The sequence below is a fragment of the Labrus mixtus genome, chromosome 16 (assembly GCF_963584025.1).
Source record: "Labrus mixtus chromosome 16, fLabMix1.1, whole genome shotgun sequence".
NCBI classification, from domain to species: Eukaryota; Metazoa; Chordata; class Actinopteri; order Labriformes; family Labridae; genus Labrus; species Labrus mixtus.
The window spans coordinates 1,348,074-1,374,586 of NC_083627.1; the positions used below are offsets into that span (position 1 = coordinate 1,348,074).

A 26,513-nucleotide genomic window follows, 5' to 3' on the forward strand; every position below is an offset into this window, starting at 1 on the left:
ATTTGTGATAAGAAGTTAAAGGAGCTCGTTGATCAGGCCAACCACCGAGCCAGGAAACCCCAAAGCATAACTCTGAATGTTCTTGGGCAACTCCTCCTTCTTTCCCAATGCATGTCCTTCCTGTAGCAAACCCAGCTGCAAGTAGTATTTCCCTGATTACAGGGTGGTGCCCCAAGAGTTGATTAAACATAGTTTAATGATATTGTTATTTATATTATTAATAATTAAATATAATTATTAAAGAACAAAACCAAAGTTGACCTGATAAACCCCAACACAGCTGTGTTACTGCAGGATGTAAATGTTAAATCCTGTAGTCATGTGTCATGGAGGCATCATCACAGCAGCTGTAACAAGAACCGAGATAATCACAGTCTGTGTGTGTGTGTGTGTGTGTGTGTGTGTGTGTGTGTGTGTGTGTGTGTGTGTGCGTGTGTGTGTGTGTGTGTGAGCAGTAATTATCACCTCCTCTGGTGTGTGAACTACCTGATGCAGATGACAAAGAGCCTGTCTTCGCGTGGTTTTGACTCAGACAGATGTTGATACTGAGCTTAATTCAATGAAGTGTTTTTAATTTAAGACTAATAAAAGTATCTGCGGTGATTTCACTCTTCATTTTACCTTCTGGTTTATTTTAATAAATACAAAACAAAAACAGCTGTTCACTACTTGTTCACAGTTTTATAACCACATTTTAAATTCATCTTTTATACACCAGGCAACAATTTCCTCGGCTGACAAATGAAGCCAACACTGAAGAGCTTCTGACCTCAGTTCCTCGAGTGTCCACTAGGGGGCTGTCTCCTGCAGTGAGTCAATCCCCATAGAGCCCCATGTTAAAATAAACATGTTTACAGCTGCAGTTCCTCCAGTGTCCACTAGAGTCTGTCTCCTGCAGTGAGTCAGTCCCCATAGAGCCCCATGTTAAAATGTCCAACTTTACAGCTGCAGTTTCTCCAGTGTCCACTAGGGGGCCGTCTCCTGCAGTGAGTCAATACCCATAGAGCCCTATGTTAAAGGGACAGCTGTGTTTTTTTTTGTTTAACAGTTTTTATTAGGTTTTCAATAAGCAACATCAATGTACATTTGTTTGCAACATACACTGCAAATACACATATTGCACATATTTAGCACAATGGAATGAATATTGTCTAAAGTATACTTGAACACCTTCCCTCATCATTCCCTCCCATCCCAGCCCTCCCACCACCCGAGTGCCCCCTCATGTCCAGATGTTACATGAGAAATATTGCATAATTGTTATTAACATTAATAACATAAATATGCAAACAGACAAAATGTAAAGTCATATATATATATAAATTAAATAATAATAAAAATAAAAGAGTCAGATAAAATAAACAGAAGAAAGGAAGGGAAAAAAATTAATTAGTTAGAGAAATAATAGTGATGAAAATAAATAAATAAATAGAAGAAAGGGGGGGGGGGGTGTTTGCTGTTTCCAGGCGAGAAGGATGAGTCGTCTAGCTATCAAGGAGGTAAATGCTATCACTACATAAGCTCTGCCTCTAGGTGGAGGAATATCCTGACAATATCCAAATAAGGCACACATAGGATTGGGAGTGATGTCCTTTTGGAACATTTGAGCATAGGCTGCAAAGATACAATTCCAGAATGTTGTAAGGTTAGGACAGGACCAGAACATGTGGATATGGTCTGCTGGCTGACCCTGACAGCAAGGACATGAAGGATCTATACTATATATTTGCCAGTTTTGCCTTAGTCAAATGAGCTCTCAAAATAATTTTGAGTTGTAGCAAGCGGTGCCGAGCGCAAGGGGAAGACGAATTTATAAGGTTGAGCACTGCCTCCCATTGGTTATCTGTCATTCCCTTCCCAAGGTTGAACTGCAAGAGGAACAATATCGCATATAGTGTTATAAAGTATAGAAATAAGACCCATTCGAGACAGGGATAATGACAGAATAGCATCAATTGTATTTTTTGCAGGAAGATCTGGAAATGAAGTATTACTTTTCTGGACAAAGTGTCTAATCTGGAGATATATAAAGAAGTGGAAGTTAGGTAAATTGAATAACTGGGAAAGTCGAGCAAACGATCCAAACTTACCATCAACATACAGGTTATAGATGGATTTAATACCCTCAGAGTGCCACATAGAAAAGGTGCTGTCAATAAGGAAGGGTGGGAAATTATAATAATTTTTTAGAGGGGAGAGTATTGAAGTGGACCTTAAGTTAAAATGTTTTCTAAATTGGGACAAAATTTTGATAGAATGGTACACCACTGGGTTAGAGAGAGGGAGAGTTGGAGCACACAGCACAGATCTTAGGTCAACTGAACTACAGGCGTTCTCAATTTGAACCCATGTCTCAGAGCTACCTGTTAAGTCTTCATCAACCCATTGTAACATTGACTTTATATTACATGCCCAGTAATAATTCATGAAGTTGGGTAAGGCCAAATCAGCAAGCTTTCTAGGTCTTTGAAGGGCACGCTTCTTAATTTTGTGTGACTTACCATTCCAAAGAAATTAAAGCATGTGTGTATCCAGGGATTTGAAAAAGCTCTTTTTAATTAGAATTGGGATGTTTTGAAAAAGGTAAAGAAACTTTGGTAATAAAATCATTTTAACAAGATTAATCCAGCCAGCTATGGTCAGTGGGAGGTTTCCCCATCTTTCCATATCTTTTTTACATTTCTCAAACAGAACACCAACATTTTTAGTAAAGAGAGTTGAGAATGTGGGTGTAATCACAACCCTGAGGTATTTAAAGCCTTTGCTGACAGTTCTGAAAGGGTACTGTGATGTTTGAAGAAGGAGGCCGTCTGCCTGATTGATAGGAAACATTTCACTTTTATCAAAATTGACCTTATAGCCTGAGATTTTTCCGAATTGGGTCAGGATTCTGAGTATGGCAGGTATTGATGTTAAAGGGTCTGTGACATAAACAATGATGTCATCGGCATATAGGGATATTTTATGCACCAGACCACCACGCTCTATACCAGAAAAGTTCTTTGGCTGTCTAAGGGCAATGGCTAAAGGCTCAATTGCAATAGCGAAAAGTAGAGGGGATAAGTTGCAGCCCTGGCGGGTACCTCTCCCAAGGACAAAGTACTCAGATAGTACAAAGTACCCATTCGTACTTACCGCAGCCAGGGGTTCAGAATACAGAAGCTTCACCCAGGAGATAAATGAGTCCTCAAATTTAAAGTGTTTGAGGGTAGAGAATAAATGAAGCCATTCGACCCGGTCGAATGCTTTTTCAGCATTGAGTGATATCACAATTTCAGGGGATTCAGATAAGGAGGAGTAAACAATATTTAAAAGACGTCTAATATTTGAGCTGGAATACCTCTTTGAAATAAAACCAGTTTGGTCAGATGCAATTATTTGTGAGATGACCTTTTCCAGCCTCATAGCTAATACTTTAGATAGAATTTTATAATCAACATTTAACAGGGAGATTGGGCGAAAGGAGGTGCATTGAAGTGGGTCCTTTCCACTTTTTGGTAAAAGGGTTATTACAGCCTGTTGTAAAGTTGGAGGGAGATGACCAGTTGATAGTGATTCATTGAACATAGCTTGGAGCAGAGTGCATAACATAGGTGTACATTTTTTTATAAAACTCTGATGTGAAGACATCTGGCCCCAGAGTTTTTAAGGATCATTTTAAGGATTTGATGGCTTCCATTATTTCCGCTTTGGATATTTCATCTCCCAACATAGAGTTCTGTTCCGTCGGTACTGATTGAAAATTAAGTTTATCGAGGAAGGGACCAAGCTGTGAGATGTTGTCAGTACATTCTGAGGTATAAAGGGTACTGTAATACTGTTTAAAAACATTGTTTATATCAGTGTGATCTGTAAGTGTTTCACCTGTTTGGCTGTAAATCTTAGGAATGAGGCGAGAGGATTGAGCTTGGCGAGCTTGCTGGACTAGCAGTTTACCCGCCTTGTCACCTGATTCATAGATATTAAATTGAGTTTTGGTGAGTAAATATGAGGCTCGGTCTGTAGACGGAGTCTCTCTTTAAACAATGCTGGAGAGGGACAGGTTGAATACAGACGATCAATGTCTGCAATAGATTGAGAGACATCATTAAGTTTGGAGTCTCTTGATTTTTTTGCTCTAGGGGAGTATTCTATTATTTGTCCCTGGAGATAGGCTTTAATAATAATAACAGGTGAAACACTTACAGATCACACTGATATAAACAATGTTTTTAAACAGTATTACAGTACCCTTGATACCTCAGAATGTACTGACAACATCTCACAGCTTGGTCCCTTCCTCGATAAACTTTAAGCGCAAGAGTTCACATTGCCTAGTAATCTATTGTCTACAAGGAAATAATCAATGCGAGTATATGTATGGTGAACAGCAGAGAAAAAAGAAAATGCCTTTTTGTTATTAAATTTAAATCTCCAGATGTCTGAGATGCCATTATGTGCAATAAAGTCATTCACAACTTTGGCAGACTTTGTGAGAGATTGAGCCTTGTTAGATGACCTATCTAATACCGTGTTTAGCGCGCAATTAAAGTCACCCTCTATTATCAGATGATAATTAGTATCACTTGGTATAGTAGAGAATAATTTGCTAAAGAAGGAGTGGTCATCGTAGTTAGGTGCATAGACATTGACCATAATAATGAGACTGGCAAATAACAAACCCGAGACAATGACAAATCTCCCATTCGTATCAGTTATAACATCCTTAGCTTGAAAGGGAATATCTTTGTGTATGAGGATTGCAGTCCCTCTAGCTTTAGCATTAAACTGCGAGTGGTAAACCTGGCCAACCCAGCTTCTTTTAAGATATCTAACATGGGCACTCTGAAGGTGTGTTTCCTGTAGGAATGCTATGTCTGAGTGTAAATTATGTAAGTAGGACATTATTTTCTGTTTTTTCACCCAGTTATTCATCCCTTTAGCATTCAAAGAAACAAAGTGGACGGACTGATTTGGATTATAATTAGAGTTTGTTGTCATAGCCTAATAGGTTAATGTTAAGGGCAGTGGTAGCAGAGGCAGAGAGGGGGAGAAAGGAGAGTAGCAGAAAAAAAAGAAAGAAACAAAGGAAGAAACAAACAAACAAAAAAATTAAATAAGGTATAAACTTGGCTTGGGGCCTTACCTGTACTCTTCTTAACTAACACCATGAACATTCTAACTTACTACTCTGTTATTCACAAGAATAGATGAACACATACAATTTTAAGTGTCATACTTTGTGCAAAAGCACCTATGAACTTATGAAAGTTACTGGGTTACCTGGAAATTGTTAACAGGATTATGAAATTCAAAGTCCAGCAAACAAGTCAGCAGTTATTTATTTTGCCTGGTATTGCCTCAGTATGTGTGGGCACCAATATTTACCGTCTATGGTAGGCACGGGCGCATGCGGCATGACAGCTCCAACTAAGTGCGTCATCCGAGAAGAAAACAAAAGCTTGCGGCACTTTGCAAGATCAATTTACTGAATTTACCCATTTACTCACCACCACCCGAGTGGTTTTCACGTTTTCAATGTCTTATGGAGCAGACAGTGATGAAGATGACGCTGGCCGGTTGTCCCGAAGAAACGAGGAAACCTCTTCAGGTGAAAAGAAAGTTTGTTTAACTCTGTTTTTGTCGATAACATGGAGTTTTGCTGGGAAAAACATCCTGTACTCGAACCCGGCATTTCGTAGCGCTGATTTTACTGCGGAGTATGCTGATCTCCTTTTGGACACCTCTACGCTGTAGTCGGGAAAGATGTGTATCTTGGAGCCACGGAAGGATAGGGACCCAGCCTCTCTCGCCAGCTTCAGGATGCAGTCCTTTGCCTGAAAATAGTGGATCCGAGCAATGAATGGACGTGGGGGATCATCCTGCTTTTTCCTCGGAGTGGCTACTCTGTGGGCTCTGTCCAGTCAGGGGGATATGAAAAGCATCTGCTCCAAAAAGTTCTTTAAGGAATATTTCCATGAACGAGGATGGATGCTGACCCTCAACTTTTTCAGGTAAGCCTGTTATACAGATGTTGTTGCGCCTCGACCTATTTTCCAGGTCGTCCGTCTTAAACTTCAAGGTCTCGTTTTCTTTGGACAGGGCTAAGCAGGTGGACTCCAGTGTTGTTAATCTGGCCTCCATGTCGTTAAGCGATGTTACTTGAATTGTCTGGTCATGTCGGTCAATGGTTGCTCGGTCATCAGAGTGTTGGGCTGATAGCTTTTCAATGATGCGGTCTTCCATGGACTTGAGAAGTGTCAGTGGCGCGTTGCTAGCAGCGTGTTCAGTGTTTTGGCTAGCTAGCCTTCCCTCGTGTTGGTCATCTTCGTTAGACTGCTCCTCTGAATGTTGGTTTTGCTTTCTTGTAGGTTTTCCCATGTTGTCAAATGTTTGTGCACGCTTGCATCGTTCAGTGTCTGCAACAGACTCCTGAAGACCTTCTACCAGTCTGTGGTGGCCAGCGCCCTCTTCTTTGCTGTGGCGTGCTGGTGGGGTGGCATCAAGACTGGTGAGGCAAACAGGCTGAACAAGCTGGTGAGGAAGGCCCGCTCTGTAGTGGGTCTTGATCTGGACACTTTGGAGTCAGTGGCTGAGAGGAGGATGAAGGACAAAATCTTATCCATCCTGGATAACTCCTCTCACCCTCTACATGACGAGCTGTGGCAGATGGGCAGCTCCTTCAGCCAACGCCTCCTCTCCCCCAGGTGCAAAACAGAACGCTTCAGGCTCCTTTGTGCCCACTGCCATAAGACTGTACAACAGCAGCCTATGACAACAATAACAGTCCATCCTGACACAAAACTTCACCCCCATAAAACACTACATGACCTGCTTCATTATTATCATTATTATCATTGTATTATTATTATTATTATTATTTAGGTCAATATATATATACATATATACTGTACATTCTATATATTATATTAGTCTATATTATATAACATTTCATTATATTACACTATATTGTTCATATTTCACTATATTATATTATATTATATTATATTATATAACTGCACTCTGCAGTACTGTGGTACAACACTGCCTCTCTGCTCTTTACATTACTTTACTATTTATCATACCAAGTCACTTTAATCACTTGTCACTTTATCTTGTCATTCTCTGCAAATACTGTCTCAATTCCCTGCATAGTTAACTTCATTCATTTTGTACTATACTCCCTATATTTATTTTTATTTATCTTATCTATTCTGTTTAATGTGTATTTTGTATTTTGAGCTTTCTTGTCTGTGCTGCTGTAACGCCCGAATTTCCCCTCTGGGGATCAATAAAGTATTATCCTCTCCTATCCTATTTTAACATTCATGGTCCTGTTCATATGAACCGGGCCTTCATCATTTCTCGGGTTGTCTTTTGGAAAAGATAACTAGCAGACACTTTTTATAGCCTTTCTCACAACAACACTTTTCTTGTAAGTATCAGGGTGTGAGGACGTGAACAAACAGGATTTACTAACGTCAAATTAAATGTTCACTTTTCACATTTCAACAAGCTGCTTCAGTCCTGAGAACAAACATCAAATGAAGCTTTCATTTCTACCAACAGTTTATAAAGACATGCGACATTTCCCTCTTTCCATTAAATCGTCTTCAATGAATCTGAACTCACCTGCCGTCGTGTCGTGGAGGAATAATCCCACGAGAGACACAAACACCAGAGTCTTCATTGTGACCTGTGAAGTCTTCAGCTGAATGCCCTTTGAGCACATAATAAACATAATCACATCTGGGACAGTTTCATCGCAGAACTATTAATATTTCCCTGTTGGTGAGGTTGTTTCTTAGCAGCTCGGCTCTGACAACTGAAGAATGCAAACCCCAGGTCAAACCCTTTTCAACTTTCTAACCAGTAAGCCCTCTTTTACTGCTCACCTGGGTTATTGGATTAGCTAATGTGATAGGGTTGACAAAGAATCTGATCAAAAACTTTGCTGAAAAGATTACAGTATTTACCTGTTATGTTACCCAGTACTACACCTGATTTTGCATGGTGGGTATCTACTTCTCTGCTTTTATGTTCATCTACCGATGTAAGGAAGGTGGAAAATCATTTCTGAATACTCTGATAATGCAATATATGATGCCTTGTTTCAGATAAACCATGAGCCGGTGGGTTGACTTCTGTCCATGGTTATGAGGCCCCATCATATGATTGTGGATGTGGGGATCAGGCTGTGAGTATACAACAGTGCCACATCATCAAACAATAATTCAAATAACAAAAGAAAAAAGAAAAAACACTCTAAAACACGTTAAACATCTGCTAAATGTAGTCAACTTTTATTATGAAATAAGGGATCCACATTCACTTAATTCCTAGTCACTTCACCCTGATTAACTGCTAAGCCTAACCATGGAGATTTTCAAGTATGGCACGTATGATTCATATCTTTTCATTAATGGGTGTTTGATGTAAAATAAACACAAGCAGCCTTTAACTGTTAACCAACCAGCTACGTTTGCTAGATGCTTGCTAGCAAAAAAACATGGAGTCGAAACCTTCATGTATTCCTTCCTACTAAAATGCTGCCAGTACATTGTACATGTGACCAACAGGCCACAAGTACAAAGTGTTATCAGTGTGATAAGAGAAATGTAAAATTTGTATATAAAATATATATTTTAAATTTTAAATAACATAAAGCTTTCGTTGAGTTTCTATTTTTGTCATGTTCTTCATCTTACATTTCTTACATTTTGTCCACAGACCTATATATGTCCCCTCCTCATCAACCCCTGTCTCTATGGAGTTAGATCAGTCTCAATGTTCACAAATGCACACAGAAGGATTCACAAATGTATTTCATTGCACACACAAATATATGATATACATATGTATTTAAAAAACACATTTGTATCTTGTTACATTTATATACAGACTGTTCAGTCTGCATTTACAAACTGTTTGTCATTTGTGAACCTCACTGCATTTGTGTGTGAGACTTTTGAGACTCCCCTGCTGTGGTTAGATTCACAAATGCATTTTTTTTTCAGCAAGGAAATGTCTGTAGCCAATCAGATGTCTACTTCCTATTCAATCAATCACAGTAGCGTGGATTGAAGGGTATGTTTTAATGTGATCACTTTAGCGTTACATCTGTGCATACAGCATAATGTAGATCACAAAATAGGAGGTGAATTGAGGCAGTCATGTAATGAACTGAATACTCAGTGTATTTGCGTATCCTGAGCAGCAATCTGTAAATATTTGTTGCACAAAGAGTTCTCAGAAAAGCAAACACAGCACACCCCCCCCCCAAATAAATAAAAGAAAATCAACAGATTACCCCTTTGTGTACATTGAAAATCCTAGACCACTTGGAACTGTGCCTTGAGCAGCTTCTATAAAAGCTGGATGATGGCTCTGTGAGGGCCAGTTATTCAGCTTGGAGAAAAGCTTCCTACCTTGTGTTTTCATTGAGCGATACTCTGAAGCTAACCATCTGTATCATCATGAATCTGTGGTTCAGCAGTCTTTTCCTGGTGGTTGGGTTTTTCATGAGCAGCTCAGCTCAGTCAGTTGAAGAATGCAGGCCTCTGGTCACACCTCTTCCTACTTTTGAACCGGTAAGACTCCTCTGCTTCTTAATGGGTTTTTAGGTGAGCATTAGTATTAACGATTTAAGTAGTACACATATCTTTGAATCTCGTTTCAGTTTCTTCCTCCCTTTCTTTAGGATAAGGATCAGCAACAACTTAACACTTAAAGACAAATTCTCTGCAAATTCTTAAAAGCAAAGGTTAACAACCTTCCCCTTAAGTCACTCAGTTAAAAATATGGTTACTTATTTCCAATGTGACTTCCTCAGCATAATGTTGATTCATGGGATGTCAAAATTGGGACCTTTTGAAGTGCTCAGGGATATTTCCTTCACTCAATGGTTTATGAATAAAAACACATATTTGAGAAATATTCATATTATAAATGTTAAGAATCTGGAGCTTCTGAAACAAAGGAGCAGAAGAAGCACAGGACTCTGATCGGGTTGCCATACTGACAAAGCGTTTCTGGAGGAGCAGAATTCTATGACTCAATCTTATTGGTATATTCTTGTTCTCCTCTGATTCCAGTCTTTAACTTGAACTTTAAGTTGTACTTGAAGCTTTTAGTCACTTTCACCTTGCCTTTTAAGACAGTTCTCCCAGATAGATTTGTTATCATAAATTCGGTACTGTGCCTGTACCCTACATTTCTAAACCTAAATAATCAAAATCAAAATTTAGTATACTGAATATGAGCTTCTGCACCTGGTGGAAAAAGATTAAAATCATGAAAGAGGAACAATATGATCAAAGACTTTTGGTACCCAGTGCTACACCTTTATTCAATTGGTGCCAATAAACACTTAGATTGTCTGTTCAGCTCTGCTTACTTTTAATAAAGATATTTATTTCTACTTTACTGACTTCTTGTTTATCTGCAGAGTTATGGAAAGTGGATCTTCATCATGGGTTGGATTGATAGTGAACCATTTAAAGTATTGTTCAGATCAGCAAAGAGCCAGTGGATTAATTTCCGTGAGACACCGGGACAACCCAAGGAACTTGTTGAGGATATTGGGATCAGGCAGTGAGTATAAGCAGTGCAACGTTTATATACTGTGACCAGTGCCGGTGCATAAGCTGTATGCACGAGACCGCTACGATCTCTGTGCACGTAATTTAACTGCTGCTTTATGTTTCCTGTTCTCCATTATGTTCTCCTCTACTTTTAGTATTGTCTTTTTACATGTTCTTTTGTAATATTAAGTAACAAAGAGTAAGGTCTCTTAACCAGCTTTTTGTGTGTCTTGAGATAACACTTGTTATGAATTGGTGCTATCCTGCAGAATTTCAGCAGCTCAAATGTGAAAACGTCTTATTTTACATCAATCTCTTGTAGTGTTAGTTTATAGAATGAACCACCTTTGTTACACTATTGTGTGAATGTTCCAGTCCTAAACAGGGTTTTTCCAACTTGTTCTTCAACCTCCAAAAGACATGAACTTCCCTTTTATTCTTTATTTTTTCACAGTCCTACATATTGCAAGTATGGATCATCCCCTGTAACTCTTCATATGAACACTGCAGTAACTGACAGTAAGTCACCTGATTAGATATGATACTTTAGCTTGTCAGTGTTCGTTCTGTGCGTCAATGAATCCGGCTTTGTCCAAAAAAAAGTACAACTGATTTATAAATGAAACAGCTTATTGTGACCAGTATTTACTTTATAGTTGAGTGACCAACTCCTATTGTCATAGTCATTATCTTAGGTAACAGAAAGAAGCTATTATGTAAGGGACTTAATTGCCAAAACCAACCCATACCCCATCCTTTCTTCCAAATTCCTAACAAAAGTTAGACCATTTCACAACATCGAACACAACTTCGGCCTGTTTGTTTGGAAAATGTGTAGGTATGAGGACTTGTCGCCTTTCATATAGTTTAGGAAAACTCTCCCAGAGGTCATAAAAGTGGGTTGGAACAAAGATATTCAGTACCCAGTAACCTGATTCATCATATATACTGTCCTGTTGCCTTTAGATACCTATAGGTTTCAGTGTACATCAGACATTGTATGAATCAGCAATGGATAATAGACACTACAATGAATTTTAAACTCTGACTATTGTCGACCTTCATTTTAGTCTCGGAGCCAACTCAACAGTGGATGCCTCAGATAATGGTGCTGTAATTGTGTTTTTTATTTAACTGTTTTTCTTTTCAGAGACAAACTTCAGCTGCACATATCACTCTCTTCCAACCTGTGAGGGATGTCTGCTGTATACCGTCAACAGCAGAAACAACAACAATTTACTTCCAATTATGAACATCGTCAACCCCACAACCATTCATGAGGTCAAAGGCTATCGAGCTTTTTACCTGATGGGTAGGAAAACCAAAAGAGCAAATACCTCCTTCTATATCCAAAACATTTTTCATATTCATTTTATTTTATTTTTTGTATGTTTCCAGCTAAAGAAAACCACGTCAAGCACTATGACATGATGCATACCATGAAGCAGGCGAGGTGTCTTGGTTTCACAGGAGAACCAGACTTCATCTACAACCCTGAGAATTGTGCGTGACCTTCATAACTGTCTGATTAAATAAGGAAATTGATTTGTGTGATTTTGGACCACCATTTATTTTTTCTCTCTCTTTCTCTTTGCAGCTCTCTGCAGTAATGACGATGATAATGACGATGATGATTGAAGCTATTTTAGGATGAAGTCATAACAAACATCCGGGACAAACAATGCAAGCTTCAAATTGTGGAAGTAAAAAAAGAAAAAGAAAATGTAAAATTAGTGGACTGTGTCTTTTTTTCAAACTAATATCGTGTTGGTCTGAATAATATGTTTTGTTTTTGTCAAGACATATTTGCAAAAAGAGGAATGGTATGATATTTGGGGTTTAGATTAAATGTTAATACACATTCAGATTTCACCACTTACCTGTATAGTGAATGTACTCATGGCTGAGGCCAGCTGTCACTCACAATGGTTGTCCACAGAGTGATCCCAGGAAATCCTGAGATCCCAGGTTGAAAAATCCTGTGTAGAAGATGTAGAAAGGTGTAGAAAATCTTTATTGTAAAAAATGTATCATCTATTTCCTGAGCTCTCCTTCCAATCGTGTCCTGTCAGATACCCTCAAAAACATCACACTAGCAGCCAACATACAGCACTTTGTTCAATCAACTACACGTGTGATTGTTGACATAAAATTTAAATGCACACCCACTGGAAACAACTCTTCTTCATCTTTTGAACACCTTGGTTTTATTGTGCACTCTAAAGCCCCAGTTGTTGTTTTAATCATTTACAGACCACCCAAACCAAACAATGTTTTTATCCAGGAATTTTCTGATTTCTTATCATATTTTATGTCCAGATATGACATGGTTCTTATTTTAGGTGATTTTAACATTCATGTTTGATGCCCTACTCAGACTTTTAGCACTGATTTTATGGACACCTTGGCTTCTTTTAACATCACTCAGGAAGTCCAAGTTCCTACACACTCAAAAGGTCACACCCTTGATTTGGTTTTACACCACGGTCTCATCCCATACAACATTGAAACTAAGGATATCCGTGTGTCCGACCATAAACTGGTTTTATTTAGCATGGTTTTATCATTTTTACCTGTTCTCAACAGTCAACCAGTCTCTCGTCGTGTTTTTACACCTACCTCAGCTGGACAAGTGCAATTTTAATTATTTTAGATTTAAGTGTGGCATTCGATACTGTAGATCATGTCATTTTAATTGAACGTCTCGAGTCCTGGGTTGGTCAAGGGCACTGCACTTAGCTGGTTTTATTCCTATCTTTTAGACAGACCCTTTGCGGTCACCATAGGTAACCACTCATCCTCCACCTCTTGTTTTACCTGTGGTGTACCACAAGGTTCGATTTTAGGCCCACTCTTATTTTCTATTTATATGCTCCCACTCGGTAAAATTATGCAGCGCCATAACCTTTCTTTTCATTGTTGTTTTCATTGTGGACAACACACAAATATACCTTCCGCTGAGACCTGGTGACCAAGTAAGCCTAGCTGCTGCTTTTAACTGTCTCGAGGATATAAAATGTTGGATGGCTCAAAGTTTTTTACAATTAAATGAGTCAAAGTCAGAAATCATACTCTTTAATTATCCACACCAAAACATCAGCCAGATTGAAAGTTCCCTCGGTCCTCTCTCCGCTAACATCACACCCATTGCAAGAAATTTAGGAGTCATTTTTGATTCAGACCTCACCTTCAACCAACACATCCAGAAAGTTGTCCAGTCCTGTTTCATCCACATCAGATCCATTTCAAAAATTAAATCAATTCTCTCACCTGCTGACCTGGAAAAACTAATTCACTTATTAATCTTTTCTCGTCTAGACTATTGCAACTCCCTTCTCTCTGGTATAACTCATAGTACACTTTCCCGCCTCCAACTGGCCCAAAATGCAGCAGCTAGGCTTCTTACTGGTTTTATCAGACGACATCACATCACTCCTGTCCTTGCTTCCCTCCACTGGCTACCTGTCACTTTTAGAATTGACTTACTGATCACTTTTAAAGCTTGTCTTGGCCTTGCCCCGAGTTACATTTGTGAAATTTTAACCCCCAACCAACCTTCTCGTGACCTCAGCTCCTCAGGCAGTGCCCTTCTGGTTGTTCCAAAGTCGAGGCTCAAATTGAAAGGAGACCGAGCCTTTGCGATCAGAGCCCCTCGACTTTGGAACAACCTGCCTGAGGAGATAAGGCGGGCAGAGTCAGTGGCATCTTTTAAATCACTTCTTAAAACTCACTTTTATAGACTTGCTTTTATGTGATTTCTCCTTTAAAAATCTATCTCTTCCTTTTATTAATTTTATTGCTCTTAACCTTTTTATCTTTCTCTTCTTTAAATGTTTTAACCTTTAAATGCATTCCTTCCTGTATTAATTTTACTGCTCTTAGTCTTTTTAAATTCCTACTGCTTTTATCTTTTAACTCTTCAGCTCTCTGTTGCTTTATTCATTTAACCAATGTTTATCCCTTCTTTTTATCTTCATTCTGTGTTTACAGCCTGTGATGTGATGTCTTCCCACTCTCCCTCAATTTTAATTTTGTTTTCTCCTGATTGATTTTAAACTAATTTTCCTTCAGTGTACTGGACTGCCTCTCTATACCTGCCTGTTGACTCCATATCATTCCTGTTATTTGCATTTTTTACAATTTTGCCCTCTCTGTTGATCTCTGTTCTGTTGTGTTTTTGCTGTATTTGCTCTGTCTGTCACAGCACTTTGTAAACATTTGTTTTTAAAGGTGATAAAATAAAGAAAGATCACAAAGGAACACAAACGTCAGCCTGTTTGTGTGAGTCCGCCTTCTCTCACATGAAAATTACCTTGTGGCCTTCCTACACCTTGAATCCAACTCCTTATGCCCTGAGTATGAGAATCTTGCCGCCTCCTCCCGGTGCCAGAGGCGTGTTTGTGTGTGGTTGCAATGCTCTAACTGGACTGGTAGATTTTGGAAAACTGGCAACTTTAAAAGAAAGTCTTGGTTCAAAGAGGATTGGGCCCCCTTGTATTAGACTGTCCTGTAATGAACTGTTTACTCAGTATATTTGTTTGTTGTAGGCAGCCAAGGACAGGTCAACAATTCTGTTAAAGTCTGTTGTACAAATAACGAAGTGACCTTTGGAAATTCTACAAACATTGCTTACTTAACTCTGGGAGATACATGTAATAGGAATAAGTATGAGTACTCAGGTACTCGAGTAAACCGCAACCGCTTCAGCTCAATTCAACATCCATGCAGCAGGTGCAGCGAGCAGGATTACAACAACAACTGCTTTATGGCATCTACGGTAACTCTTTAGGGACACATTACTCCAAAGCCCACAGCGGGCGCAAAGAGCCAGATTACAGCAACAACCACTGCTTTATGGAATTGGTGCTACGGCCTCAAACTCACGATCACCACGAGTCTTAAAATTTGTCCGTTGGACAGACAGCAGGTGTAGGGTGTTGGATCTTAGTGAACAGGTTGGTGAATACATATGAATAAGCTCTGATAGGTATTCTGGGGCCTAACCCGGAAAGGCTCTAAAAGTGAGGTTGAGAATTTTAAGCTTAATCCTATATGCCACAGGGAGCTAGTGCATCGATTTCAGAGTGATGTGAAGTGACAGGTGTTGGCCTGGTGAGTACTCGGATTAGCAGGAAAATGTTCTTGTTGAGATAATAAATCCCACCATGGAGTCCAGTCTCTGGTGGTGGTGAAGCTGATGACTTGTTAAGAACAGGTGGGTGAAGAATTGATGGATGATGATTCTGCAAAGACGAGCGGTGATGGGGAGTTGGAGGGGCGTTAAAAACATCAGCATGAATGAACTAAGGCAGAGAAAGAATCATTTTTAAAAGGGTAGACGGACGATGATAGGCTGACAATGAAGGAGGAACGGCATGCGATTGGTGAAATGACTACCGCTGAAGAAACAGCTGATTATCCAATGAAAGCCTTCAGAAAATGACAGCTCGAGGATGACAGTGTAAATGTGAGTGAGCGTGGGTAAGAGGGATGAATGAGAGATAGACCTGATCGGGAAGGCAAATATATCTTCCTGACACTTTACAGGTACCAAAGAGACTTTACAGGGCTAACCAATAAGTTTTCTTCATCAACAGACTAGGGCTGGACCTGAATATTCAGTTATTTGAATATTCGTTAGTCGGGCAGGCAATCGAATATTAATTTTAGGATTTGAATATTTGTTGTTGTTTTTTGGGGGTACCTGATATTCCTATCTTCACAGCAGTCAGTGAACGTCACACTTCAGTTTACCTTTACCTTTAAAGGGCAGACGAAATGTGGAAGACTCAATAGAATCGATAGCATGTTGGATAGTACAGCGTCAAAGGCCAAGGTGAGGCTGAGTCAGTCTTTGTTTTGGCTGGATTCAGGCAGCTCTTCCAATCTAACGGACTGCTCTATTCATAATTCTGAAAATGTATTAAAGAAATCATGTCACTTCTTAAAGGGATAATTGGGTATTTTTGAAGTGGGGTTGTATGAGTTACTTGTCATTAGTAAGTATATTAGCCACCAGAGCTGAGCTAAGCTATAGATTGTAAGAAGACGGGTAAGTGTGCTCCATGCTATAAAATACAATGTTGGGATAAATGTACGCTACATTGAAAAAAGATCTCAGCACTTACTGTACGTTACTCAACATATCACTATTTATACATTTTTAAACACTGTTTGTTTGATTTCAACCCATATCAAATGATTTACTACAATCGATAACATGGAAATGAGACTTGAAAGAAGGTCTTTGGCGCTTGGACTCTACGGGGTAGTTGATGTGTTTGGAGAATGTAAAATATGAGCGTCAAGAGAATAAATCCCCCCATGGAGTCTAGACACTCGTGGTGGTGAAGACGGACGGTGATGGGGAGTTAGAGGGGCGTTAAAGACGCATAAGTCATGGCTGAATGCGTCATTTTGTGGGCTAGCAATCGATAGCATGTTGGATGTTACAGCGCCAAAGACAAAGGTGAGGCTATAGGTCAGTTTGTTTTGGCTGGATTCAGTCAGTCCTGGGAAGAACTGTATTCTTAGTGTATTTGTGCCTCGTGGGCAACACGGGACAAGTCAACATATCTGTAAATGTTTGATGCACAAGTCAAAGTGTCCTTTGAAGTCCTTCAAACACATCGTACCCTTGGATCTCCTTTTCATTCACAGTGACCTGATGTTAGCTTGCTAGACTGTTTAGCATCTTTGCCATTTAGCTAACACAAGTAGCTAGCATGGATTAAAGCCTTGAACATCAAATCGTAAGCTTTCCTTGTAGGTTAACCAAATGTGTTTTAACATGTCTTATCTTTACAAATACAAATCACATACTTGTTAATATTCTAAAATATGACACAAACTGCTTCTTTCTTTAAATGAGAGCTGGCAGCAGGCAAGACGTGGGACTTCAATAACCACTGGTATCCATATTCAAGCCATTGTAGACTGTCCTTTGATGAACTGTATATTCTGAGTGTTTGTGCATCATGGGCAAACGCAGACAAATCAACAAACCTGTAAATGTTTGATGCAAAAACAAATCATGTGTCGTGGAGACATCCTCCAAACACATGACAACCTGAAATCTCCTTTTAACCTGCAGAGAGAAGGTTAAAGTGAAGTATTACTTACCCAACTGTGGGAAAAAACACAAACAAAACCACTGAATTTGTAGGCTAATTTTGTGTTGCATTTGTTTCATCCTAGAGATTGTTCCCCAATCATAATTTCTGGTAAAAATCATTTTTAAAGAAAACATAAGAACCATGATAAATTAAGTTGTTGACAGCAAAACAGATTGTAACTAATTCGTCAACAAGGCCAAACGGTGACTAAATGTGTGATTTCAAAACTGTTTAACCTCTTTGCTATAAAGGTAACACAAGTAGCGAGTAATGATTGTAAGCCTTTACCATCAAACTGTTGTGATTTCTCATTGTACTTTAACTAAAGTAATGTTTGTAGATGTGTTTGCCTTTACAAAAGTAACCATAGACTGTTTTTATCTTCATGTCAAGGTGTACAACTCTTGGATGAAAACCTCTTTTGTTAAGCCCTAGCTGTGACTCCTCATTGTTGTGATATCACAAAGGTGGGAGGAGGGAAATATTGCTTTTCAACTTGTGGACTTAAAAGTAGAAGCTGTTGATGAAAAATCCTTCATGTCAAACCCCAGAAGACTTGGAACGATGCCATGAGCAGCTTAGATAAAGGCTCAGTGGCTCTGTGAGGCTCAGTCATTTAGCTTTCCCTGAGCAAACCTTCATGTCTGGTGGTTGTTTCACCTTATATTCTGAAAAACATTCTCCATAGCATCATGAATCTTTGGTTCAGCAGTCTTTTTCTGTTGGTGAGGTTGTTTCTTAGCAGCTCGGCTCTGACAACTGAAGAATGCAAACCCCAGGTCAAACCCTTTTCAACTTTCTAACCGGTAAGCCCTCTTTTACTGCTCACCTGGGTTATTGGATTAGCTAATGTGATAGGGTTGACAAAGAATCTGATCAAAAACTTTGCTGAAAAGATTACAGTATTTACCTGTTATGTTACCCAGTACTACACCTGATTTTGCATGGTGGGTATCTACTTCTCTGCTTTTATGTTCATCTACCGATGTAAGGAAGGTGGAAAATCATTTCTGAATACTCTGATAATGCAATATATGATGCCTTGTTTCAGATAAACCATGAGCCGGTGGGTTGACTTCTGTCCATGGTTATGAGGCCCCATCATATGATTGTGGATGTGGGGATCAGGCTGTGAGTATACAACAGTGCCACATCATCAAACAATAATTCAAATAACAAAAGAAAAAAGAAAAAACACTCTAAAACACGTTAAACATCTGCTAAATGTAGTCAACTTTTATTATGAAATAAGGGATCCACATTCACTTAATTCCTAGTCACTTCACCTTGACTAACTGCTAAGCCTAACCATGGAGATTTTCAAGTATGGCACGCATGATTCATATCTTTTCATTAATGGGTGTTTGATGTAAAATAAACACAAGCAGCCTTTAACTGTTAACCAGCCAGCTATTTTTGCTAGATGCTTGCTAGCAAAAAAACATGGAGTCGAAACCTTCATGTATTCCTTCCTACTAAAATGCTGCCAGTACATTGTACATGTGACCAACAGGCCACAAGTACAAAGTCTTATCAGTGTGATAAGAGAAATGTAAAATTTGTATATAAAATATATATTTTAAATTTTAAATAACATAAAGCTTTTGTTGAGTTTCTATTTTTGTCATGTTCTTCATCTTACATTTCTTCCATTTTGTCCACAGACCTATATATGTCCCCTCCTCATCAACCCCTGTCTCTATGGAGTTAGATCAGTCTCAATGTTCACAAATGCACACAGAAGGATTCACAAATGTATTTCATTGCACACACAAATATATGATATACATATGTATTTAAAAAACACATTTGTATCTTGTTACATTTATATACAGACTGTTCAGTCTGCATTTACAAACTGTTTGTCATTTGTGAACCTCACTGCATTTGTGTGTGAGACTTTTGAGACTCCCCTGCTGTGGTTAGATTCACAAATGCATTTTTTTTTCAGCAAGGAAATGTCTGTAGCCAATCAGATGTCTACTTCCTATTCAGTCAATCACAGTAGCGTGGATTGAAGGGTATGTTTTAATGTGATCACTTTAGCGTTACATCTGTGCATACAGCATAATGGAGATCAAGAAATAGGAGGTGAATTGAGGCAGTCATGTAATGAACTGAATACTCAGTGTATTTGTGTATCCTGAGCAGCAATCTGTAAATAATTGTTGCACAAAGAGTTCTCAGAAAAGCAAACACAGCACACCCTGGATTCTCCTTTTCTCTCAAAGTGAGACACAGGTGAAGTGAACTGTCACCTACCCCCCCCCCCCCCCCCTCCCCCCCCCCCGCAAAATAAATAAAAGAAAATCAACAGATTACCCCTTTGTGTACATTGAAAATCCTAGACCACTTGGAACTGTGCCTTGAGCAGCTTCTATAAAAGCTGGATGATGGCTCTGTGAGGGCCAGTTATTCAGCTTGGAGAAAAGCTTCCTACCTTGTGTTTTCATTGAGCGATACTCTGAAGCTAACCATCTGTATCATCATGAATCTGTGGTTCAGCAGTCTTTTCCTGGTGGTTGGGTTTTTCATGAGCAGCTCAGCTCAGTCAGTTGAAGAATGCAGGCCTCTGGTCACACCTCTTCCTACTTTCGAACCGGTAAGACTCCTCTGCTTCTTAATGGGTTTTTAGGTGAGCATTAGTATTAACGATTTAAGTAGTACACATATCTTTGAATCTCGTTTCAGTTTCTTCCTCCCTTTCTTTAGGATAAGGATCAGCAACAACTTAACACTTAAGGACAAATTCTCTGCAAATTCTTAAAAGCAAAGGTTAACAACCTTCCCCTTAAGTCACTCAGTTAAAAATATGGTTACTTATTTCCAATGTGACTTCCTCAGCATAATGTTGATTCATGGGATGTCAAAATTGGGACCTTTTGAAGTGCTCAGGGATATTTCCTTCACTCAATGTTTTATGAATAAAAACACATATTTGAGAAATATTCATATTATAAATGTTAAGAATCTGGAGCTTCTGAAACAAAGGAGCAGAAGAAGCACAGGACTCTGATCGGGTTGCCATACTGACAAAGCGTTTCTGGAGGAGCAGAATTCTATGACTCAATCTTATTGGTCTATTCTTGTTCTCCTCTGATTCCAGTCTTTAACTTGAACTTTAAGTTGTACTTGAAGCTTTTAGTCACTTTCACAGCCTTTTAAGACAGTTCTCCCAGATAGATTTGTTATCATAAATTCGGTACTGTGCCTGTACCCTACATTTCTAAACCTAAATAATCAAAATCAAAATTTAGTATACTGAATATGAGCTTCTGCACCTGGTGGAAAAAGATTAAAATCATGAAAGAGGAACAATATGATCAAAGACTTTTGGTACCCAGTGCTACACCTTTATTCAATTGGTGCCAATAAACACTTAGATTGTCTGTTCAGCTCTGCTTACTTTTAATAAAGATATTTATTTCTACTTTACTGACTTCTTGTTTATCTGCAGAGTTATGGAAAGTGGATCTTCATCATGGGTTGGATTGATAGTGAACCATTTAAAGTATTGTTCAGATCAGCAAAGAGCCAGTGGATTAATTTCCGTGAGACACCGGGACAACCCAAGGAACTTGTTGAGGATATTGGGATCAGGCAGTGAGTATAAGCAGTGCAACGTTTATATACTGTGACCAGTGCCGGTGCATAAGCTGTATGCACGAGACCGCTACGATCTCTGTGCACGTAATTTAACTGCTGCTTTATGTTTCCTGTTCTCCATTATGTTCTCCTCTACTTTTAGTATTGTCTTTTTACATGTTCTTTTGTAATATTAAGTAACAAAGAGTAAGGTCTCTTAACCAGCTTTTTGTGTGTCTTGAGATAACACTTGTTATGAATTGGTGCTATCCTGCAGAATTTCAGCAGCTCAAATGTGAAAACGTCTTATTTTACATCAATCTCTTGTAGTGTTAGTTTATAGAATGAACCACCTTTGTTACACTATTGTGTGAATGTTCCAGTCCTAAACAGGGTTTTTCCAACTTGTTCTTCAACCTCCAAAAGACATGAACTTCCCTTTTATTCTTTATTTTTTCACAGTCCTACATATTGCAAGTATGGATCATCCCCTGTAACTCTTCATATGAACACTGCAGTAACTGACAGTAAGTCACCTGATTAGATATGATACTTTAGCTTGTCAGTGTTCGTTCTGTGCGTCAATGAATCCGGCTTTGTCCAAAAAAAAGTACAACTGATTAATAAATGAAACAGCTTATTGTGACCAGTATTTACTTTATAGTTGAGTGACCAACTCCTATTGTCATAGTCATTATCTTAGGTAACAGAAAGAAGCTATTATGTAAGGGACTTAATTGCCAAAACCAACCCATACCCCATCCTTTCTTCCAAATTCCTAACAAAAGTGGGACCACTTCACAACATCGAACACAACTTCGGCCTGTTTGTTTGGAAAATGTGTAGGTATGAGGACTTGTTGCCTTTCATATAGTTTAGGAAAACTCTCCCAGAGGTCATAAAAGTGGGTTGGAACAAAGATATTCAGTACCCAGTAACCTGATTCATCATATATACTGTCCTGTTGCCTTTAGATACCTATAGGTTTCAGTGTACATCAGACATTGTATGAATCAGCAATGGATAATAGACACTACAATGAATTTTAAACTCTGACTATTGTCGACCTTCATTTTAGTCTCGGAGCCAACTCAACAGTGGATGCCTCAGATAATGGTGCTGTAATTGTGTTTTTTATTTAACTGTTTTTCTTTTCAGAGACAAACTTCAGCTGCACATATCACTCTCTTCCAACCTGTGAGGGATGTCTGCTGTATACCGTCAACAGCAGAAACAACAACAATTTACTTCCAATTATGAACATCGTCAACCCCACAACCATTCATGAGGTCAAAGGCTATCGAGCTTTTTACCTGATGGGTAGGAAAACCAAAAGAGCAAATACCTCCTTCTATATCCAAAAAATTTTTCATATTCATTTTATTTTATTTTTTGTATGTTTCCAGCTAAAGAAAACCACGTCAAGCACTATGACATGATGCATACCATGAAGCAGGCGAGGTGTCTTGGTTTCACAGGAGAACCAGACTTCATCTACAACCCTGAGAATTGTGCGTGACCTTCATAACTCTCTGATTAAATAAGGAAATTGATTTGTGTGATTTTGGACCACCATTTATTTTTTCTCTCTCTTTCTCTTTGCAGCTCTCTGCAGTAATGACGATGATAATGACGATGATGATTGAAGCTATTTTAGGATGAAGTCATAACAAACATCCGGGACAAACAATGCAAGCTTCAAATTGTGGAAGTAAAAAAAGAAAAAGAAAATGTAAAATTAGTGGACTGTGTCTTTTTTTCAAACTAATATCGTGTTGGTCTGAATAATATGTTTTGTTTTTGTCAAGACATATTTGCAAAAAGAGGAATGGTATCATATTTGGGGTTTAGATTAAATGTTAATACACATTCAGATTTCACCACTTACCTGTATAGTGAATGTACTCATGGCTGAGGCCAGCTGTCACTCACAATGGTTGTCCACAGAGTGATCCCAGGAAATCCTGAGATCCCAGGTTGAAAAATCCTGTGTAGAAGATGTAGAAAGGTGTAGAAAATCTTTATTGTAAAAAATGTATCATCTATTTCCTGAGCTCTCCTTCCAATCGTGTCCTGTCAGATACCCTCAAAAACATCACACTAGCAGCCAACATACAGCACTTTGTTCAATCAACTACACGTGTGATTGTTGACATAAAATTTAAATGCACACCCACTGGAAACAACTCTTCTTCATCTTTTGAACACCTTGGTTTTATTGTGCACTCTAAAGCCCCAGTTGTTGTTTTAATCATTTACAGACCACCCAAACCAAACAATGTTTTTATCCAGGAATTTTCTGATTTCTTATCATATTTTATGTCCAGATATGACATGGTTCTTATTTTAGGTGATTTTAACATTCATGTTTGATGCCCTACTCAGACTTTTAGCACTGATTTTATGGACACCTTGGCTTCTTTTAACATCACTCAGGAAGTCCAAGTTCCTACACACTCAAAAGGTCACACCCTTGATTTGGTTTTACACCACGGTCTCATCCCATACAACATTGAAACTAAGGATATCCGTGTGTCCGACCATAAACTGGTTTTATTTAGCATGGTTTTATCATTTTTACCTGTTCTCAACAGTCAACCAGTCTCTCGTCGTGTTTTTACACCTACCTCAGCTGGACAAGTGCAATTTTAATTATTTTAGATTTAAGTGTGGCATTCGATACTGTAGATCATGTCATTTTAATTGAACGTCTCGAGTCCTGGGTTGGTCAAGGGCACTGCACTTAGCTGGTTTTATTCCTATCTTTTAGACAGACCCTTTGCGGTCACCATAGGTAACCACTCATCCTCCACCTCTTGTTTTACCTGTGGTGTACCACAAGGTTCGATTTTAGGCCCACTCTTATTTTCTATTTATATGCTCCCACTCAGTAAAATTATGCAGCGCCATAACCTTTCTTTTCATTGTTGTTTTCATTGTGGACAACACACAAATATACCTTCCGCTGAGACCTGGTGACCAAGTAAGCCTAGCTGCTGCTTTTAACTGTCTCGAGGATATAAAATGTTGGATGGCTCAAAGTTTTTTACAATTAAATGAGTCAAAGTCAGAAATCATACTCTTTAATTATCCACACCAAAACATCAGCCAGATTGAAAGTTCCCTCGGTCCTCTCTCCGCTAACATCACACCCATTGCAAGAAATTTAGGAGTCATTTTTGATTCAGACCTCACCTTCAACCAACACATCCAGAAAGTTGTCCAGTCCTGTTTCATCCACATCAGATCCATTTCAAAAATTAAATCAATTCTCTCACCTGCTGACCTGGAAAAACTAATTCACTTATTAATCTTTTCTCGTCTAGACTATTGCAACTCCCTTCTCTCTGGTATAACTCATAGTACACTTTCCCGCCTCCAACTGGCCCAAAATGCAGCAGCTAGGCTTCTTACTGGTTTTATCAGACGACATCACATCACTCCTGTCCTTGCTTCCCTCCACTGGCTACCTGTCACTTTTAGAATTGACTTACTGATCACTTTTAAAGCTTGTCTTGGCCTTGCCCCGAGTTACATTTGTGAAATTTTAACCCCCAACCAACCTTCTCGTGACCTCAGCTCCTCAGGCAGTGCCCTTCTGGTTGTTCCAAAGTCGAGGCTCAAATTGAAAGGAGACCGAGCCTTTGCGATCAGAGCCCCTCGACTTTGGAACAACCTGCCTGAGGAGATAAGGCGGGCAGAGTCAGTGGCATCTTTTAAATCACTTCTTAAAACTCACTTTTATAGACTTGCTTTTATGTGATTTCTCCTTTAAAAATCTATCTCTTCCTTTTATTAATTTTATTGCTCTTAACCTTTTTATCTTTCTCTTCTTTAAATGTTTTAACCTTTAAATGCATTCCTTCCTGTATTAATTTTACTGCTCTTAGTCTTTTTAAATTCCTACTGCTTTTATCTTTTAACTCTTCAGCTCTCTGTTGCTTTATTCATTTAACCAATGTTCCGTTTATCCCTTCTTTTTATCTTCATTCTGTGTTTACAGCCTGTGATGTGATGTCTTCCCACTCTCCCTCAATTTTAATTTTGTTTTCTCCTGATTGATTTTAAACTAATTTTCCTTCAGTGTACTGGACTGCCTCTCTATACCTGCCTGTTGACTCCATATCATTCCTGTTATTTGCATTTTTTACAATTTTGCCCTCTCTGTTGATCTCTGTTCTGTTGTGTTTTTGCTGTATTTGCTCTGTCTGTCACAGCACTTTGTAAACATTTGTTTTTAAAGGTGATAAAATAAAGAAAGATCACAAAGGAACACAAACGTCAGCCTGTTTGTGTGAGTCCGCCTTCTCTCACATGAAAATTACCTTGTGGCCTTCCTACACCTTGAATCCAACTCCTTATGTCCTGAGTATGAGAATCTTGCCGCCTCCTCCCGGTGCCAGAGGCGTGTTTGTGTGTGGTTGCAATGCTCTAACTGGACTGGTAGATTTTGGAAAACTGGCAACTTTAAAAGAAAGTCTTGGTTCAAAGAGGATTGGGCCCCCTTGTATTAGACTGTCCTGTAATGAACTGTTTACTCAGTATATTTGTTTGTTGTAGGCAGCCAAGGACAGGTCAACAATTCTGTTAAAGTCTGTTGTACAAATAACGAAGTGACCTTTGGAAATTCTACAAACATTGCTTACTTAACTCTGGGAGATACATGTAATAGGAATAAGTATGAGTACTCAGGTACTCGAGTAAACCGCAACCGCTTCAGCTCAATTCAACATCCATGCAGCAGGTGCAGCGAGCAGGATTACAACAACAACTGCTTTATGGCATCTACGGTAACTCTTTAGGGACACATTACTCCAAAGCCCCAGAGAGCCGAATTACAGCAACAACCACTGCTTTACGAAATTGGTGCTACGGCCTCAAACTTACAATCACCACTAGTCTTAATATGTGTCTGTGGGACGGACAGTGCAGAGATTTCAGGGTGAGAATGATGTGAGACTGTTTGTTTGGCCTGGTAGTATTTGAGCAGCAGGAAAATGCTTGTTGAGATACAAGATCTCCTTTTCAAGAGAGTCCTGGCCAAGAAAGCAGCATCAAAGTTTCAGACAGAGGACAAAGACAGACAATAAAACAATATTACATCACTTAACGAATCAGAAGCGTCCATCAGAGAAATGTGTATACAGACCTCAAATTATCCTTTAACCTGGTTTTAAAATCTTCCAATCTAACGGACTGCTCTATTCATGATTCTGAAAATGTATTAAAGAAATCATGTCACTTCTTAAAG

The 26,513-nt window shown here is 38.9% G+C and overlaps 2 protein-coding genes across 3 annotated transcripts; both read left to right on the plus strand.

The window, feature by feature from the left end:
* The first annotated feature begins 8,096 nt into the window (after nucleotides 1-8,096).
* LOC132991115 (uncharacterized) lies at nucleotides 8,097-12,423 on the plus strand. The gene is made up of 7 exons (XM_061059739.1): nucleotides 8,097-8,176; nucleotides 9,476-9,569; nucleotides 10,427-10,572; nucleotides 11,017-11,081; nucleotides 11,713-11,874; nucleotides 11,961-12,065; nucleotides 12,160-12,423. Exons 1-7 carry the CDS (start codon nucleotides 8,130-8,132, stop codon nucleotides 12,198-12,200), a joined length of 660 nt encoding a protein of 219 aa, XP_060915722.1. The 5' UTR covers nucleotides 8,097-8,129; the 3' UTR covers nucleotides 12,201-12,423.
* Nucleotides 12,424-18,217: 5,794 nt separating this feature from the next.
* On the plus strand, nucleotides 18,218-22,988 carry LOC132991114 (uncharacterized). Of its 2 annotated transcripts, none has more exons than XM_061059737.1 (8): nucleotides 18,218-18,483; nucleotides 18,729-18,808; nucleotides 20,183-20,279; nucleotides 21,135-21,280; nucleotides 21,725-21,789; nucleotides 22,421-22,582; nucleotides 22,669-22,773; nucleotides 22,868-22,988. In XM_061059737.1, exons 2-8 carry the CDS (start codon nucleotides 18,762-18,764, stop codon nucleotides 22,906-22,908), a joined length of 663 nt encoding a protein of 220 aa, XP_060915720.1. In that variant the 5' UTR covers nucleotides 18,218-18,483; nucleotides 18,729-18,761; the 3' UTR covers nucleotides 22,909-22,988. The 2 variants fall into 2 exon arrangements, with proteins under 2 accessions (XP_060915720.1, XP_060915721.1); XM_061059738.1 differs by having other exon boundaries at nucleotides 18,219-18,483; nucleotides 20,186-20,279.
* Nucleotides 22,989-26,513: the final 3,525 nt, after the last annotated feature.

What these genes read in the sequence shown, in the direction of transcription:
- LOC132991114 (XM_061059737.1), top strand. Translation starts at nt 18,762, where the DNA reads ATGGTTATGAGGCCCCATCATATGATTGTGGATGTGGGGATCAGGCT. An exon ending in GAACACTGCAGTAACTGACA is followed by an intron (nt 21,790 to 22,420) that starts GTAAGTCACCTG and finishes TTTTCTTTTCAG; the next exon opens with AGACAAACTTCAGCTGCACA. An exon ending in TCGAGCTTTTTACCTGATGG is followed by an intron (nt 22,583 to 22,668) that starts GTAGGAAAACCA and finishes GTATGTTTCCAG; the next exon opens with CTAAAGAAAACCACGTCAAG.
- LOC132991115 (XM_061059739.1), top strand. Translation starts at nt 8,130, where the DNA reads ATGGTTATGAGGCCCCATCATATGATTGTGGATGTGGGGATCAGGCT. An exon ending in GAGGATATTGGGATCAGGCA is followed by an intron (nt 10,573 to 11,016) that starts GTGAGTATAAGC and finishes ATTTTTTCACAG; the next exon opens with TCCTACATATTGCAAGTATG. An exon ending in GAACACTGCAGTAACTGACA is followed by an intron (nt 11,082 to 11,712) that starts GTAAGTCACCTG and finishes TTTTCTTTTCAG; the next exon opens with AGACAAACTTCAGCTGCACA.